Below are 16,875 nucleotides of genomic sequence, written 5' to 3' on the forward strand. Positions count from 1 at the left end.
TAGTAATTAATGACAGGAGTGTCTTAAGGCGACCGGTAAAGTTAGTTAACGTCTCGACAATCAAAATAGTTTTGCTTTAAACAGCAGTAAACGGGCTGAGAAGGCAGCAGGTTTGAAGTGGGAGAGGTTGAAGAAGATTCTCAAAGGCACCTTCAGTTGAATTGAGTTTCTTCTTGTAATTCATGAATACACACTCCAGACTACAAAAAGAAAGAAAAAAGGTTGGGTGATGTCCTTCAGCCCCTCACCATAACAATCCTGCATTTAAGAATTTAAGATAATAGAGATTAACCCCTTAAATCTAAGAATTTGCCCACGTTGTTTTTCTCAGTTGTATTTTTCCCTTGTGCTTGCACACCAGCACTGCGTCTCTGATGTCAATGGTTACTGCTGTGCTTGTAATTGTTACAGCACAAACTTAAACACTTTGTCTTCCCTTTAAACCCTTGGCAATTACATGAGGACTCAAAGACTGAACCATTCCACACCCGGCTCTCTATCCTAACCCAGCGTTAGTCTCATTTCACCCAGCAGCCAAACCTCTGCTCAAAGCCTCCCTGGTACGGCAGCGCACTCAAAACTGCCACAAAAAAGCAGGAAGCCAAGGCAGATGATAACAGTTCTCAGACAAGGACAGTGTGTGGAATCTCATGTTACACTTCTGCAACAGGCAGCTGCAAAATAAACCCAAGTCTGTTCCTGGTTTCCAAGTCCTTGCTATTTTCACTTTCACCTTTGTCACCCCCACTCGTGGTTGAGATTCCAGTCCTGGAGCTCCCACGTTATCACAGTCTGCCACTCACTGCATGCAATTGTTGTTAAATCCATCACTGCTGTTTCAAATTCAGGTTGGATATACCTCCATCTGAGTATCCTGCCTTTGCTTAAACTGTACCAGTCAACAAATTAACACCATCCATTCCAAATCTAGGAGAAACCCCCATTTTGGTCAAACTTACGAATAATGATGATGATGATAATGACAACAACACCTATCAATATCGCCCACATCTGTGAAAAAAAGACATACAACACTTACTACACAGCATGCAACAGCACCAAGTGCCCCTCAGGGTACAGGAAAACTACCCCGAAAGACTTTTAGCACTGTTTGTCAGATCTAATGTGGCAAGCAAAGGTTCTTCAGTCAGCAAGCTTAATCCACTACTAGCACTCAGAGATGGCAGGCCATGCACACAGGCAAACAGAGCAATGTGGTTTTCTCCACATAAAGCCTGTCCCAGGTGAATGCACAAGCTGTTCTGTTACTCACCAAAGATGAATCCAACCTTTGGCAACAGCTACAAGTACAGGAGTCTCAGTGAGCTTCTGCCACTTTCTAATACTTCTCACACATTAATTCAAGCTATGCATTTTTAGCCTTTTCTTCTTGTTTCTGAAAGCCTCAGATTACTGACATGCTTCCCCTCTGACCATTATCAGACAAGATCCTGCCTAGGGCAGCACAGGCAGTAACGCAGCTGCTTGTTACTTTAAAAAGTAATGCCATGCTTTGAAAACAAGTTGCTGTGACTTAAAAAACATTGGCTAAACGTTTCCTGCCTTTTGAGACACAAACAGTGATAGTGCTCCAGGCGCAGTGCAAGCACACGAGCCAAGGTTACCTTGCAGTTCTTCCACCAATACTTCCTCTTCAGCTTGGCCGCGCTGGTCTCGAACTGGGAAGCCCCTGCTTGCAGGGCATCAGCGCGGTCATCCAGCTCTGACAGCTTCTGATCCCGCTCCAACACCTTGTCCACGTTCACCCTCATGATGTCAACGACCTACAGCAGTTCAAGCTTTCAGTAAGTGACCGCACAGTGCAACACAATCACAGACAGCTCCACAAGGTACTCAGTGTTTTCTCAGAAGCACAAGCGATTGCCTTCTAGTATATGCAGACATAAACTTCAAGAAAACTATGAAATCCACCTGTGGCTAAAAGCCCTGAATGCCTATTTTAAAAAGTCAGTAGTGCTGGCATGCCTTCAAACCTGGGAAACAATTCCTGACTTGCTTCAGAAGGAGTTGAGGAATATAAACATGATAGTAAACCACGTCAAGAAATACTTGCCAGCCAGCCTGGCTTGTGGACTCCACAAAAATCACATTTGGTAGCCAGCTCTCATGGCTACTGATGAGAAAAAAGCTTGATCTCTGTAAACAAAGGTTTTTGTTATTACTTATGCCAAATCCTCGAGCACCAAGACTGCAGCTAATGTTTGGACATTGGGAACCTTTCTTTGCTTCCCCTTCATATAATGAAGGGAAAACTGCTTTGGAAAAAAACATCCCTTCTAACTGCACAGGTTTCCTGCAGGAAGAGGCTGACACTACTACCAGACCAGACTTTTACCTCATCGACTTGGTGTTGAGTTTGCTGAAGCCGGCGATTGCTGCCAGCAGCCATATTTGAGCTTCCAGGGACATTGGCCGACCTGCAGTAAAGAAAGGCACCATTAGACATCTGACAGTCCTGAAAAATGGGCACTTGTATCCTTGTAATAAATACAGGGCAGTTTCTTACTGGAGAAATGGTGTTTTAACAGCTGACAGTGGGTGCATGTCATGCAGTGTCCCAAACATCTTGTGAACAAATTGCCTGCTGTGCCAAGAGGCAGCAGTGGCTTGCTAACACCACACTTTGCAATGAGGCAGGGGATTCAGTAATGCTCCACAGGCCTCAAAGAGTGAGCAGTTTAGGCTTCTTTCTTTCCCATATGAACACAAGTACTAAGTCTCAAGCAATAGTAGTTCACAAAAAAATTAAATACAGAAACCTAATACTTATTCTAACTAGTGATTTTTCAGTGATGCTTCTGTATTCTTTTGAAATGGTTGATATGGAGCAAGAGAAAGCACCAGAAGGAAAAAGTATTTGGAAAATACAAAATTTACTTTTGGCCAGCTTTAAATTCGTAATAGAGTTCTTTTTACCATCTACAACGCTCTGCATCTTTATAATGGATGCAAGAGCTTCTGTAGATACTCCACATTACCTTTTCACCACCTGGCCAGGTTTTTAATGCATATGTCTAGAACTATCGGCACTCAATTTCCTTTTCCACGTTCTTACTTCATTCCCACCAGATGTGAAAGCTTGTTTAGTGCATCCTGGCACGCCACACAGCCAAGCCTGACTGTTTCCTGTATTTACGCATTTTCACATTGGCTTCTAACTTGCACGTAATGAGCACAGGCACAACGCGGGAGCCAGGGCAAGGCTCAGAGCCGGCACAGTGCCACTGTTTTGGCGCTGCCGCCACCCTTGGGTGCCGCTTCAGTGCCAGTCCCAGGTGAACAGCCTCGGAAATGACAGCGCTTCCTGCGAGGTTCCAAACGGAGCAACGCCCCGGCGCCCGGCAGGCCGGGCCCCGCTCGGAGACGCGCCCGGGGCCTGCGGGACAGCCAGGCCTGCGCGGCCCGGGCCGGCGCCCCGGTCCCGGCCCGAGCAGCGGCTCGGGCGGGGCGGCCCAAGGCACGGCCGGGCCGGGCCTCGCCTCCGCCGCCGGCCGCGTCCGCCCCTCCGCGCAGCCCCGGCCGGAGCCCCCGCCCGCGGGCCGGACCGGGCCCTGCTCCCGCCGCCGCTGGGCCCGCCCCGCTCCCCGGATCGCCCCGCTCGCCCCGCACTCACATCCTGCCGGTGGGACGAGACCGGGACCGCGGCGGCAGCGCCCGGGCGGGTCCAGCGGGAACTGCGCGCGGCGCCCCGCGCTGACGAGTCACGGGGCGGGGCCCGGGGCGGGCGATGGGCGGGGCCGGGGCGGGCTCAGGGCGGGGGCCGGGCCCGAGGCAGGATAGGAGCGGGGGCGATGGGCGAGGGCCGGGGGCCGGGCCCGGGGCGGGGGCGATGGACGGGAGCGATGGACGGGAGCCGGGGCGGGACTGGGACGGGGGCGATGGGCGGGGGCGGAGCGGGCGCGGGGCAGGGTCAGGGCGGAGGCCGGGCCGGGGCCGGGCCATGGCCCTGCCCCCGCAGGCTGCGGTGGGGGGCTGTGGCCGCTGGGCGGCGCTGTGCCGGCAGTGACGGGAACGGCAACGGCAACAACGGAACGGAGAGAGCGGCCGGGAACGGAGACACGGACACGGACACGGACACACGGACAGACAGACATGGAGACACAGAGACACACTGACAGGGGCATGGACACACGGACAGACAGACATGGAGACACAGAGACACACTGACAGGGGCACGGACGCACGGACAGACAGACATGGAGACACAGAGACACACTGACAGGGGCATGGACACACGGACAGACAGACATGGAGACACAGAGACACACTGACAGGGGCACGGACGCACGGACAGACAGACACGGACACGCTGACACGGACACAGAGACTCACTGGCGGACGCACGGACAGACAGACACGGACACGCACACAGACACAGCCAAGAGCGTTCCGTGGTGTTGTCACTCGTGTCCGCGCGCTCCGCGCAGCGCACGAGGGGAGCCGGGGGTGTGCTTGTCTTTGTCCTTGTCCTTGTCCTTATCTTTGTCCGTGTCCTTATCTTTGTCCGTGTCCTTGTCTTTGTCCTTGTCCCCCGCCCTGGCTCCAGGGCCGCCCGGCGGGATCCCCGCGCTCGCTGCCCGGGTCCCGGCGGGGCTGCAGCCGCTGCTCCCGGCAGCCGCGCGGAGCTGCCGGTGACCGAGCCGGGGTTCGGTGCTGCTGGCAGCGCTCCCGGGGCTGCTCCGCCAGGGAACATCGGCCTCCGCAGGGCACCGCTGGGAGGGAGGCACTGGCTGCCTTTGCACCACGTGTTCTGAGTTATCTTTTCTTTTTTCCCCCCCTTATTATATTTTATCTCACCCCGGGTAGTTTAGTTTTTTTCCCTCATATTTGGTCTTCCAGTTATCTCCCACCATGCCCCTGGGGATAAGGGAAGAGGCGCCTTCTGTCAGGACTGGGTCAACACGCCAGGATGGGAAGGAACCCAGCAATTAACAGCCATGTAAGATGGAAAAATGGGAGCGATTTGGAGAGGTAAATGCTGATTTATTCTAAAAGAGAAACAATTATACTTTCTCTGCAGTCAAGAAGATACTCTCTTATTGAAATCTTGTCTTCAGCTGTGGAGCTGGGTTTTGGAAAAGCTTACTCATAATGGTACTAACAGAGTCTCTGATAGACCAGATAATTAATTTATTAAACCTGCTTTGAGGTTTTCCCTGCTGGGCTGGCCATGTAGTCTGGTACAAGTTTTGTTCTTGAGGACCAGTTCATGTGAGTGACACACTTAATTAGTGCAATAGTTATCGTGTCTCAGTTAATTGTATCATTAAATGTGACCTCTTGGGTTTCTGCATCAGCAGCCCTCTTGAATTCTGCTGTTTGACTCTGCTGTTTGACTCTGCTTTGTGTACACTGTAGGATTAAGCATTTTGCTACCAGCTCTATATGGTTTCTCATGAAAAACCCTGGAAGTGACTGCCCACTGAAGAGGAACTGCAAACAAAGCTCTGGGGGCTGCACCTGCTCACGGGCAGGCTGGGGACTGTCACATTGTAACCTGTAAGAAATCAGATGCAATATTCTTACAAGCAGGTCCAGTCGAGCAGAAACTTTTTTTTTTTGGTGTGGTTCCTTAAGAGCGACTAAAGGACTACATTGTTCTCAAAGAAGGATGGAAGAGATGTGTTCAGAAGAAGAGACGTGTTCAGAAGAAGGCACACACTTTGTATGGGGAAATTTTCTTTTTTAATTTACAGCAGAAAGAATATAAAGCATTCAGAAAACATTTTCCATATTTTAAGGGCAATTCAAAACATTTTGCATGGTTCCAGCAGCTGAGTTCTTCAACAGATCCATTGATTCAGTGATGCTTTACATGCACAGTTACAAAAATAAAACTTACAAAAGAGAAGACATCTATACTAGTTTTACATGCAAGTCTTGGGGACCCCCCATTGGGCACCAGCTATTGTGTGGAACTGCCATAAGCGTGCAACCAGAGAGGGGGTTCATGTTATATTCTGTATTTCTTTCACACAGTATTACTGCTGTCGAATGTGTTTCACAAAGGAGCGATTCTATTCTCAGAAGACAGAAGATCTGGCTCCTGGCACTTGGGAATTTGAATTTTCCTAGAAAGCTGCACTTACTTATCTTAGGTGAACATATTAAGTTCCACAACCAAGAAGAGGGTTCGAAGAGTCACTTCACTGCGGGGGAGTGCTGCTCCCTCCCCAGTGACACACCGAAGGGTTACGGCCCGACACAACAAAGCACTTGGGAGCTGAACTGCCTTCAAGCATGCCAGGAGTCCTGGAGCTGTGCTGCAGAACTGCCTGCATGCTGAACAGCCAGTACAGGCTTAAACGTTTGGCTGAAGCAGGATCTAGGTTAGTAGATACACCACCAGGCCCATGGATCTGGAAGAGTAATTTGAAATAGCTCTGTATATTACTGAATCGTTTTCTGTAAAGACAAGGAGTTAAAACATTTCCACTGAGGTCACTACTCTTGTTAGGAACAGATCAATTCTATATTGTCACGTACTGGTTAATGGGTGCAATATTTCAGTTTCAAAATGTCAAGAGTTCTTCCAGTACTAATACAGAGCATTTCCAATTCATTCCAAAGGAGATTCTTCAGCGTCTCCTGTTCTGTTTTGGCGTGAGAAGAAAATTTAATGGTTAAGGTTCCAATTGCAGACAGTAAATTGAGGCTACGAGGCTGCCCACAGGCACAGTGCGAGCGCCAGGCCATTTGTTTTGCTTTTTTCCCTTTTTTTAAAATTGAATCAGGTCATAAAGCAGCAGTTCAGAAATGTACAAGAGAATTCTGATAATGAGCTATAGCACATCTACTGTAATTCAATGCTGGCAGTGAAAAGAAGTAATTAAAAACAGGTACAATTATAGAAAAGGCACCAAGAGCACTGACCCCAGTTTTTTTGCCACAATCTTTGTTTTTACTCTTCTTTTAAAGACACCAGTTTCAAAGCTTCCTATGTGTGAATATTTTTTGGCTTCACAACAAGCCTTGCGTTTAAACATTGCAGTTGGTGGCCGGGATCAAGCAAGAACAACTATTCCAAAACTAACAATCTCAAATTTACACAAGTTCATTCAGAAATTTTAAACTGCCACGAGCGACACAAACAGACAGGAGCAGTTTCTGATCTCAGACACATGTACGTGACCCACAAGTAATGACACGGACTTCAGGAGTTTCTTCCCTTACATTCCTGTGTAATGAAGATCAGAACTGGTTCCCATTGTTGAGAATCTGTGACAGTTTTAAATTAGTAGCTCAATTTAAAAAAAATCTAATTTCTTTGGCTCCTCACTATGTGGAAATAGCAATATACCATGACACCCCTACAGGATCAGTTTGCATCTTTTTTTTTTTTAAGTTTTACTTAATTTTTTAAAATTTTTTGTGCAATTTTTATTACATTTTCTGACTTCCAGCAGGAGATATGAAAATGTGAAACATATTTTCTACTTTCGTACTATTTATTTATTTTTTTTCATTTTATGTTCATTCTAAGTGTTCTTTATTGGAGTGAGTGTATGGTGTTAAGCTAGATACGGTTTTTGTACTCTTATGATTATCTGCTTTGCAAAAGTAACTTAATTTTCTTAAGCAATATTAGCATTCACATTACTTGGCACCATTGGCAAAAAAAAAAAAGAAAAAAAAAAGACGGGGGTAAAAAAAAAGAAGGAAGGAATACATAAATTAAACCCAACTGAACCAAACTCCTGGTAGCCAAAATCAAATGTAAACATATCCTTTTTTTCTTTTTTTTTTTTTTTTAAAGTAATGTTGCTCTGCCTTTTTTTTCCTAAGTCTAAATACAGTAGCTCTTTTTTGCCATTTAGTCATGCTTTAGCAAAAATGTTCTTCTAAAGAACATTTAAAATAAAGTTTCTTATAGTGAAATAAAGTTTTTGTTTCATTTTACAGACCATAGCCACTAATGCTTTGCTTTGTTCATTTCTTTTTCTTGAGTTCATGCACATATCTCTTTAATATATACAATATGTACAAACAATACATCCACACTCTTCTCGTTCATTCAGACAAAACTATACAAATAATAATTTTATCTTGCCAAGTTATTGACCCTTTGTGAATAAAATATTTAGTAATTAATCAATATATTCCCTTTCAAATATTTTTTTCTCATTTTCCATTTCTACCTTCTATATATACAGAAACTGCCCAGATTTTGATGAAGTAGCCAAAATAAGAAATTTACTGGCCAGAATGCAGCACCACTGATCTTTAGGTGGCATAAAATGTCCAGGCAACATATGTACGTGACTGCAAAATGACAAGAGGTTTGACAAGTACATAAGAGAAAAAGCTACATGTTTTACAAATTATTTGAGAACTTAATTAAAACAATAGTACATGAAGGTAAGGCTAGAAAATAAAGTGCTGAATATGAGAGAAAGTACGTGACAGTTGATATGTTTGCAGGTTCTAGTAAAAATACAAAAAAAAAAAGTGTAAAATTTGCTTAAGCTGCTCTCTCCATTCCTCATGCAATACCCGTGTCTCTCGTACACCAAACCCCTCCTGTAAGTTCCCACGGGATGTATTAAAAACCTGCAGATTTAAAAAGTTGCATTAAGTGTGCTGTAGAGGTTTAAATAAAACACAAAGGACAGGAGTGCGAAGGAAATGAGGATGCATGGACCCAATAAAGATGTACTGATCTAAGCCCCTCCACTGAGACTCTCAAAGCTTCAGTTTCTTGGAGATGACTGACAGGTGCAGGAACAGCATTCTTGTGTTGCTTGTGCATTCCCACCTTTTCTGAACAATATTTTTGGTATAATATTTGTACAGTTCCACATGTTGTTTAATACAGCCCTATATGAAAAGGATAATTAATCGCTTCTTCCTTCCTCCTCGGAGAATGAAGCAACTCACGATTTCCTCCTGGTGTCTTGTTTTCCCCACGATCCAACAGAAGATTGAGTTCCAAGATGTCTTGCTGAACAAATTAAAAGTTGTCCATGAAAGTGCAAATGCAATGACCAAAACATTACTGTTAAAATCCTGCAGCTGGTATTTCCAGAACTGCAGTGGGTATTTTTGTTGTTGTTGCATGTCTCTGCTAAAAACAGAAAATGAAAACAGTCTGAAAAGCAATGTCACATTGCTACGGGATGCTGCTGCGTATCTTCAAGTTCCTTGGCCTTTTTCAATTCTTTCACTCTGAAAAAACAAAGAGGAGCTATGTAACACTTCTACTACAAATCTCTCGAAGACAGAACAATCAAAAGGATTCATCGCTCCAACCTCCCGTGCAGAAGAGGCAGCTCCCAGAGACACGACAGGAAGGCAACACCTTCCCAACACCATAAACAGTTGGAAGCGCAAGGACGGGCCACTGGAGATCCCAGACAAATGCCTTTGGAGAGACACACTTGGGTCCAGCTACTGCTTTTCCCTAGTGCTGGCAACTAGCTGGGCTTCATTCTGGTGTCAGCCTGAGTGCTTGGGGCTCCCTGCACTGCTGCTCCCTGCCTGACCCTGCAGCTGCTCACGGCTAAGGGGCTGTTCAGTGCTGACCCTTTTCTCCACACAGTGCTGAGGCAGTGACAGCACAGGGGGGGAAAATCACTCTGTCCAGCTTGGAAAGGAAGCCTGGTGTTTATAGAGAACCTCACATAAGAAAGTGTTTATGTGCAAGCACAAGAACCGGTATGGGTGTGAAGAAAGGTACTTTGTTGCACAAGCACTCCAGCTGCTGTGCCCGTGTTTCATCATGCTGTTGGCAGTATGTTCCTGTGTTGTCCCAGCAGTGCAGGATGCTGTGTGCCAAGGGAGATGAACCTACAGCGTGGAAGTCACTCTTCCTAGATGTGGCCAGTTCTCAACTTTCCCAAATGCATGCCATACATTACCTCCTCTAACTCATCAACACAAGAGCTAAACCATCACTGAAAGCTGAAAAAGTTAAAAAATTAAATTAAAGGGTGAAAAGAAGGGAATATTTTCAATCCCATCAAGTGAAAAAGAGCTCTGCACTGGAGCTGGGGCAGCAGGAAACCTTCTGCTCAGGCTGAGAACTTGGCTGCGTGCAGTGCAAATGAGCCAGACCAAATCCAAAGGCATTCCTGTGCTGTCCCAAAGGTGCCCAGCTGTGCTTGGGGCTGGCTCTGCCTCCACTTACAGGGAGTTCCTCTGCAGCGAGATCCCTTTGCCACCTGCCTCCACATGTCTTCACTCTGCTCCTGCAAGGGGAAGTCCCCCACAAAAGAGGCAGATTACAGAAAAAAAAAAAAAAAAAAAAAAAAAAAAAAAAAAAAAAAAAGGTGATTTAGCTAAGCCTGTTAGGCTCAAGTGCTCATGTGATGCTGCAAAAATTTGAAAGGACAAGTAACAAAGGTATAATACAAAAAATAGTGTCAGAGATGCAAGTCTGTGTAATGCAACCAGCTACAAGTGAAAAAATGTAACAAAGCCCAAGTAAATAAAAGTAAGAAAACATGTCAGGAGAGCTGAGCAAAAGCAGTGACAGTTTGTAGCTACTGTGCATAGACTTACACCCACACATCTTTTGGCTCTTGCACCAGCCTGCCAATATAAGGATAGAATGAAGGCTATAAATTGATCTCTATAAATACACCTCCATTTCACTGTTTTATTTATTCATTTTTCTGCATGTACTATTAGCCAGAACCACAGTGAAAAGGGAGCTGGCTGCTTTTACCTCTGTTTTAGCTGACTCAAAGGCTCTAGCACTCAAATGCATTCTCAGTATTTGTGAAATGTGGCCAACAGGCATCAAATCAGACTAACCTGTATGCAGGTCAGACCTTTGAGAGTATCATGTATGGAAAGACAGAAGGCCCTGCTAGGCCAAGTGCACACGGTGTGTTCAGAGTCTGAAATCCACTGCTGGAGAGACCCTGACATTCCTGAAATCCAAGCCCAGCAGAGCAGCCCAGCAGGCTCTCCCAGGTGCCAAGCAGTGCTCTGGTCCCCAGGCTGAGGAAGGGACAGCCAACAGCACCAGGGGCTCTCAGCTCCTGCTTGGACAGTGCTGTGCTGAGCCTGACTGCCTGCTACAGCTTTACGGAGAAATCTTCTTCAGGAAGAGTTTGGCTCTACACAAGCTGGTGTCTAAAAGAGCCTGCTGACATCAAGAGGCTCCAGCACTGCACAGAAGGCAGCAACAAGCCTCTACTCAGGCTGACAGCCTAAGTTCACTGGGGTTCTTCATGCTGGGTACAGCCAGATCCCCTTTTCATTGCAGGAAACACAGGAGGGCTGACACAGTAAACCAAAACAGTGACAAATGACAAGTTATTTATCTCCAATATATCTAGTTTTATTTTCTTGGTGCAGAAAAGCAGCCTCTCCCTTGAATTTTTAATTAATATTTTTAGTGGCACACCATTTAGAAGCAGGAGAGCCAGAATCCCTGGTGCTGTGCTAGAAAAGATGTTGTGCCTCTGTGCAATGGACAATTTTTAAAGCTTAGATTAGCTGTGTTTAAGGTACCATCAATTAATGCATGATTTGCAGTGCAACTTCCAAGTGTTTTCTGTTGCACTTCAGTACTGCAATGTAAAATTAACCTGTTATTATAGATCTCTCACTGAGAACATGCACATTAAATAAGCTGGTGGCTCTTTCACTGAGACATGCTATTCCTTACTTTAGCACTTCACATGCAAGGGCTACACTAACGAAGCACTTTCACTGGAAGAATGCAAGACATGCTTTGCTGCAAACTTCAACCTACAGCATGCAATATCTGTACTGGTGCACAACTATTGCATCTGTTTGCCTGGAACACACATGCCAACAGAAGTTAATTACTGCAGCACTCAGCATTTGCACTGAAACAGATCCTGGTTCAGAAACAGAGAATCACAGAATCATAGAATGTAAAGATTTGGAAGCGACCTTAAAGATCTTCTAGCCCCAACTCCCCTGCCATGGGCAGGGACACCTTCCACTATCCCAGGCTGCTCAAGGCCATATCCAACCTGGCCTTGAACACTTCCAGGGATGGGACAGCCACAGCTACTCTGGGTAACTCATTCCAGTGTCTCATTATCCTCACAGAAAAAAAAATTCTTCTTAGTATCTAACCTAAGATTCTCCTCTTTCAATTTGTATCAATTACTCCTCACCCTATCACTACAGTTCTGGATGAGGAGTCCCTTTTCAGGTTCCCTGTAGCACCCTCCACACACTGGAAGGTGCTGTGGGGTCTCCACACAACCTTTTCTTCTCCAGGCTGAGCAGCCCCAACTTTCTCAGCCTGTCTTTGTAGGGAAGGTGCTCCAGTCCTCTTTTATCAACTTCATGGTATCCTTTGGACTTGCTCCAACAGTTCCATGTCCTTCTTAAGTTGGGGACAACAGAACTGTGTGTGCAGGACTGACAAGTGCAGAGTAGAGGGTGAGAATTCCCTCCCTCCCCTGCTGGCCCTGCTCCTTTGGATGCAGCACAGGACACAATTGGTTTCTGGGCTGGGAGCACTCAGTGCCAGCTCATGGGGAGTTTTCCATCAACCATGACCCAAGTCTTTCTCCACGAGGCTGTTTTCAATCACTTCTCCACCCAACCTGTCTGTGTGTGACTGTCCAGACCCAGGTGTAGGACCTTGCACTTTGTTCAGCTTCCTGAGGTTCACACAGCCCCACCTCTGCAGCCTGTCCAGGTCCCTCTGGATCCATCCCTTCCCTCCCACACAGCTCAGTGGTGTCAGCAAACTCACTGAGGGTGCCCTCAATGCCACTGCCCAAGATGTTGAACAGTATCAGCCCCACTACTGACCCAACTCGTCACTCGCCTCCACGTGGACCAGAAACCACTGACCACAGCTCTTTGCACGTGGCCAACCAGCCAGTTCTTCATCCACCCAGTGGTCCATCCTCAAAACATGTCCCTCCAATTTAGAGACAAGGATGTCATATGGGACAGTGTCAAACACTCTGCATTTGCAACACTTTCCTTGGTCAGGTGGGATTTACATCATTTACATGCAGGTATAATAACTACTGCTGAATAACACAGACACAAAATAGTACAGAATTTCCCTAAAGGTATTAACTGAAATCAGCCACGGGTACATTGCTGAAAGATGCTATTTAGTATGCAATGGCTTAAAACAAACCTGCAGTCCACAGCATTTACACACTTAGGCCTCAAGATGATAACCACCCAAATTTACTAAGCTACCATATTTTTTTAATTAACTAATCTTTTTGTTCAATGCAATGGTGTGTGTGTCCCACTGCAGGTGGGAGTGCAGGTAGGTACTGTGTGTCCTTTATTCCCTACACTGCCTGGTAGATATGGAAACTTGCAGTCTGCAGCTGTCAGTCTCTCCTCCTCTCTTCAGAGCTGGCCCTGGGATGCCAGGGAAGTTCTTCCTTCTCCTTGGCAGCTGGTACAGGGCAGCCCTGCTCACCATGGGCTCTGCAGCAGGCACAGCTGAGTGAACTGAAATACCTCCAAATGTTACCAAAAATGGAACCAGTCCATGGCCAGAGTGTCACTGGGGAAGTTCTGAGGTGTTATTGTGAACACCATGCTGCTTCCTCAAACCAGGATAAACAGGAGGTACCAGAACCAGTGCATGCACCAAGGTAATCATTATCTGAAATGCTTTGTCAAGAGAACCTAAAAATAATTGTCTTTAACCAATTCTTTCTTGGATAGCCTGCACTGCAGCCTTTCCTGTGCCTCAGAAGTCTTAACTCTTCTTGAGTTCCTCACTCAGTGGCACTTGATTTGACTACAATAATAGCAGGGACTGGTATTTCCTGCTCATTAATAGTCACTGTAATAAACCCTCAAAATTTTCAACTGCAGATAAAAAATACAGGTTGACCAGGAAAGAATTTTGGACAAATTAGGACCCTTGAGAACAGAAATCCTCTGAGTAAGTGCTACTAGGAGAGATTCTAAGTGAACAATATAGCCCTGCCTTCACACTATAAGGCAATCTTCTTTGGTTAACATTTTTCCAGTCTTAAACTGAGGCAGGGAAGAGAACCAAAGTGTAGCATTTGCAGTTACAAGCATTAATAAACTGCTGTAAGGAAAAGAACAGTACTGGGATTTACAGAATTGAATAGCAGAAAGAATGTTCTTAGAGATGATGTTTCAATCCAGTTTGGTAGACTTGCAGTGAGACTATTTTTTTAAACAACAGAGGAAATGAGGGCAATGAAAAGTGACAGCAGCAGGCCAGGTGCTGCTGGATGGTGTGCAAACCTCTCCAGGAGTCTAGAAGCTCTGTCACACTGGCTTGGATCACTTCTGGGAGTGCCTCTCTGAGCTGAATGGGGGCTGGAGTGAGGACAGCTCAAGTGATGCCCAGCTGTGAGTGGAGCACCCCAGAATGGGAAACAGGCCCTGACTTTTGCAGGTCTCCAAACAAAGAGCACCATCCTATGCCAGCAGCTCTGAAACCATGCACAAAACTGGTTTGTGACTGTACATCTGATTTTGCACTGATGAAGCCTTGAACAAACACCTCCCCATATAACATTCTCCAGACAGTAAGCGCTTCTAAGGCACAAAGTTATTCCCTCTGCAGGTGCTGAAGAGCAGATGGAAGGAAAAAGCACGTGCAATAGAGATGACCACTGCTAAGGTGTCTGAAGTCACAGCCGTGATGCTGACATACACAAAGGAAAGAGAAGATGATTTCAAACATGAGCTTTGAACCCTGACTCTTGGGAGATACATCCTGGTTCCCAAACTGCTCCGGCCAGCCGAAGTTTCTGCCCCTCACACCATGTTGCTCACTTGGGCAGAGCACAGGGGGTGCATCAGTATGTGCTGAAGCAATGTAATAAGCAACAGCCCCAGCGAGTGGCAGCTCCTCTCCCCATGCCCTCCCCAGTCCTGTACAGGCTGTCAGCAAATGAACCAGCCCTACTCAGAAAAGGTCACAGCAAACGATGGCTTCATGGGTAAAGCGTAACACAAAGCTGCTCCATCAGAGTGACTCCGGAATGCCCAGCCAGGGAAATGCTGAATGAGTCCGAATGCTGAAGATCAGTTTACAGGACAGGGTGCAAGAGCCAGAGAAGGCTGGCTGGCGAGTTACCTGTTGCTCTGAGAGCTGAAATGGCCTGTGGGATATTTAAGACAAGGGAGATCTTGCCTTTTTCCAGATACCTCATTTAGGCAGCAAAACAAAAAAGACAGAAAGGCCCAATAAGAACGACACCCCAGAGCACGCGGTCTGCAATTTAATACACACATCTGAGCTCCAAACACATTCAGCCCCTGCAAGAGGTAAATGAAAAAAGAAATTACTTTGAAAACTTTTGTTGCAGGTACAGTGAGGCATATCCCAATATGACATTTTCACACATCTTCCTGAACTCAAACAAATGGGACTTTCCTACCCCTTGAAATTTTCCTCTATTCTCTATCTTACTAAGAGAGGCAAGAAACCAGGTACCTCAATGCAATGTCTGCTGCACAGCAAAGATTAAAACCACATTAAAAATACAAGTCCTAGATGCACAGGAGTAGGAAAAGGTTTGTTCCTAAAATGCCAAAAGAGGGAAGAATATGCAGAGAACAACAAAACACAGCAGATGTTTATTCAGGTATGAAATGCAGCTGTACTTACCAGAGAAATTACTTCAGATGCTACACACTTAACTCCCCGAAACCGGAGAGCAGCATTTAATCAAACTGTGAGAACATGGTGGGGTAAGGGGGCTTATTTGTACATGAAAGGTCACTGAAGGCAGGTTTTATTACTCATGATCATGGGTAACAACTGCATTTGTTCTGCTCCAGAGAAGACAGAAGTTTTGCTGTAGGCAGAAAGTGCCTGACTTGTCATCCCCTTGAGATGGGAAAGACTCGCTCCTTGTGATCTCCTCCAGATCATCTCCTGCCAAGGGTAGGGCAGAGAGGGTCACACTGCAGGCAGCTGTGCAATTTGTTCATCTCTACACCTGGACTGGGAGCAAAGCTCTCTTTTGCAGGAGGCTACAGAGAATGGTTTGAACAATATGAAGGCAAACATTTGTGCATGGGGGCATGGTGAGTAGCTGAAATCCCACTACTGAAGCAGGTTTCCTTGAGATGAAAACTGTTACTTAAGGGCAACAGCAACTGGATGGGTTTTTTTTTCCCTAAAAGGTATTTTAATTTCTACTGCATAAGGATACAAGTCTCATCTCCACAAGAGTCAGCCAGTAAAATCTCCCGCCTCTTCCTCTTTACTGATCCTAGTGTAATGTCACCCAAATAAATCCAGGAAAAAAATCACTCAATTTGGAAAGGTTTTAAAACTGAAACCCAGGAGCAAATGCTGCCATCATTTTTCTGCACACTGCAACAGCAAGTGTACAGAAAACACCCAATTTGTGCATTACAGACAGGTTTGCAGGTGCTCCCTCTCAGCACGAGGGGCTGTGTCAGCCTGTGCACATCAGCAGGCCTGGGAACACTCCTGGTGTTTGTGCACTCCAGCAACAGACACAGGGTGTTAGCAGAATGCAAAGCAGCACAGAATGTTTTGCCATTACAGACTTACTTTGGCAGAACAGCAGCCAGTACATACTGATAGCTCACAGTTTGCTTTTTCCAGTCAGAGAACCACCCCACTGCCCCATCAGTCACACATCATTGCTCATCCCAGGCAAAACCTGCAAATGCTACCAAACTTCCAGAATCGGCTTCCTGCTAATTTTTCAAATGCTGCCACATACACAAAGCCTTAAAAGTGCACCATTTCTCCTCCAACACTGACAACTGGCCTCTGCTGACAGCAGCCCCTGCAGAGTCTGCCCTCAGGGCACATCTGGGCCTTTGCCCTCATTTACCCAATTCCTACTTCATCTGTTATTAGTAAAACCTCCAAATTTTAACTTGTAAAAAAAGGAGGACCTACAACAAAAAATG

At 46.0% G+C, this 16,875-nt stretch overlaps 2 protein-coding genes across 6 annotated transcripts in view; both read right to left on the reverse strand.

Annotated features, from left to right (window-relative positions):
* Positions 1–45: 45 nt before the first annotated feature.
* On the reverse strand, positions 46–3,822 carry VAMP3 (vesicle associated membrane protein 3). 2 transcript variants are annotated; one of them, XM_053997835.1, is made up of 5 exons: positions 3,635–3,822; positions 2,357–2,438; positions 1,626–1,784; positions 960–1,011; positions 46–200 (listed from the first exon to the last, which is right to left on the reverse strand). In XM_053997835.1, coding segments are annotated over exons 1-5 (315 nt in total). In that variant the 5' UTR covers positions 3,637–3,822; the 3' UTR covers positions 46–180. The 2 variants fall into 2 exon arrangements, with proteins under 2 accessions (XP_053853810.1, XP_053853809.1); XM_053997834.1 differs by lacking the exon at positions 3,635–3,822 and adding an exon at positions 3,077–3,291.
* A 1,865-nt stretch (positions 3,823–5,687) lies between these two features.
* Positions 5,688–16,875, reverse strand: part of CAMTA1 (calmodulin binding transcription activator 1) — a 237,269-nt gene continuing 226,081 nt past the window's right edge. For all 4 annotated transcript variants that reach the window (XM_053997329.1, XM_053997330.1, XM_053997327.1 and 1 more), the window contains one exon: positions 5,688–9,186. In XM_053997329.1, coding sequence (XP_053853304.1) covers positions 9,123–9,186 — 64 coding nt within the window. In that variant the 3' untranslated portion in view covers positions 5,688–9,122. The remainder of the gene's footprint in view (positions 9,187–16,875) is intronic.

Source organism: Vidua macroura, chromosome 23, assembly GCF_024509145.1.
Source record: "Vidua macroura isolate BioBank_ID:100142 chromosome 23, ASM2450914v1, whole genome shotgun sequence".
NCBI classification, from domain to species: Eukaryota; Metazoa; Chordata; class Aves; order Passeriformes; family Viduidae; genus Vidua; species Vidua macroura.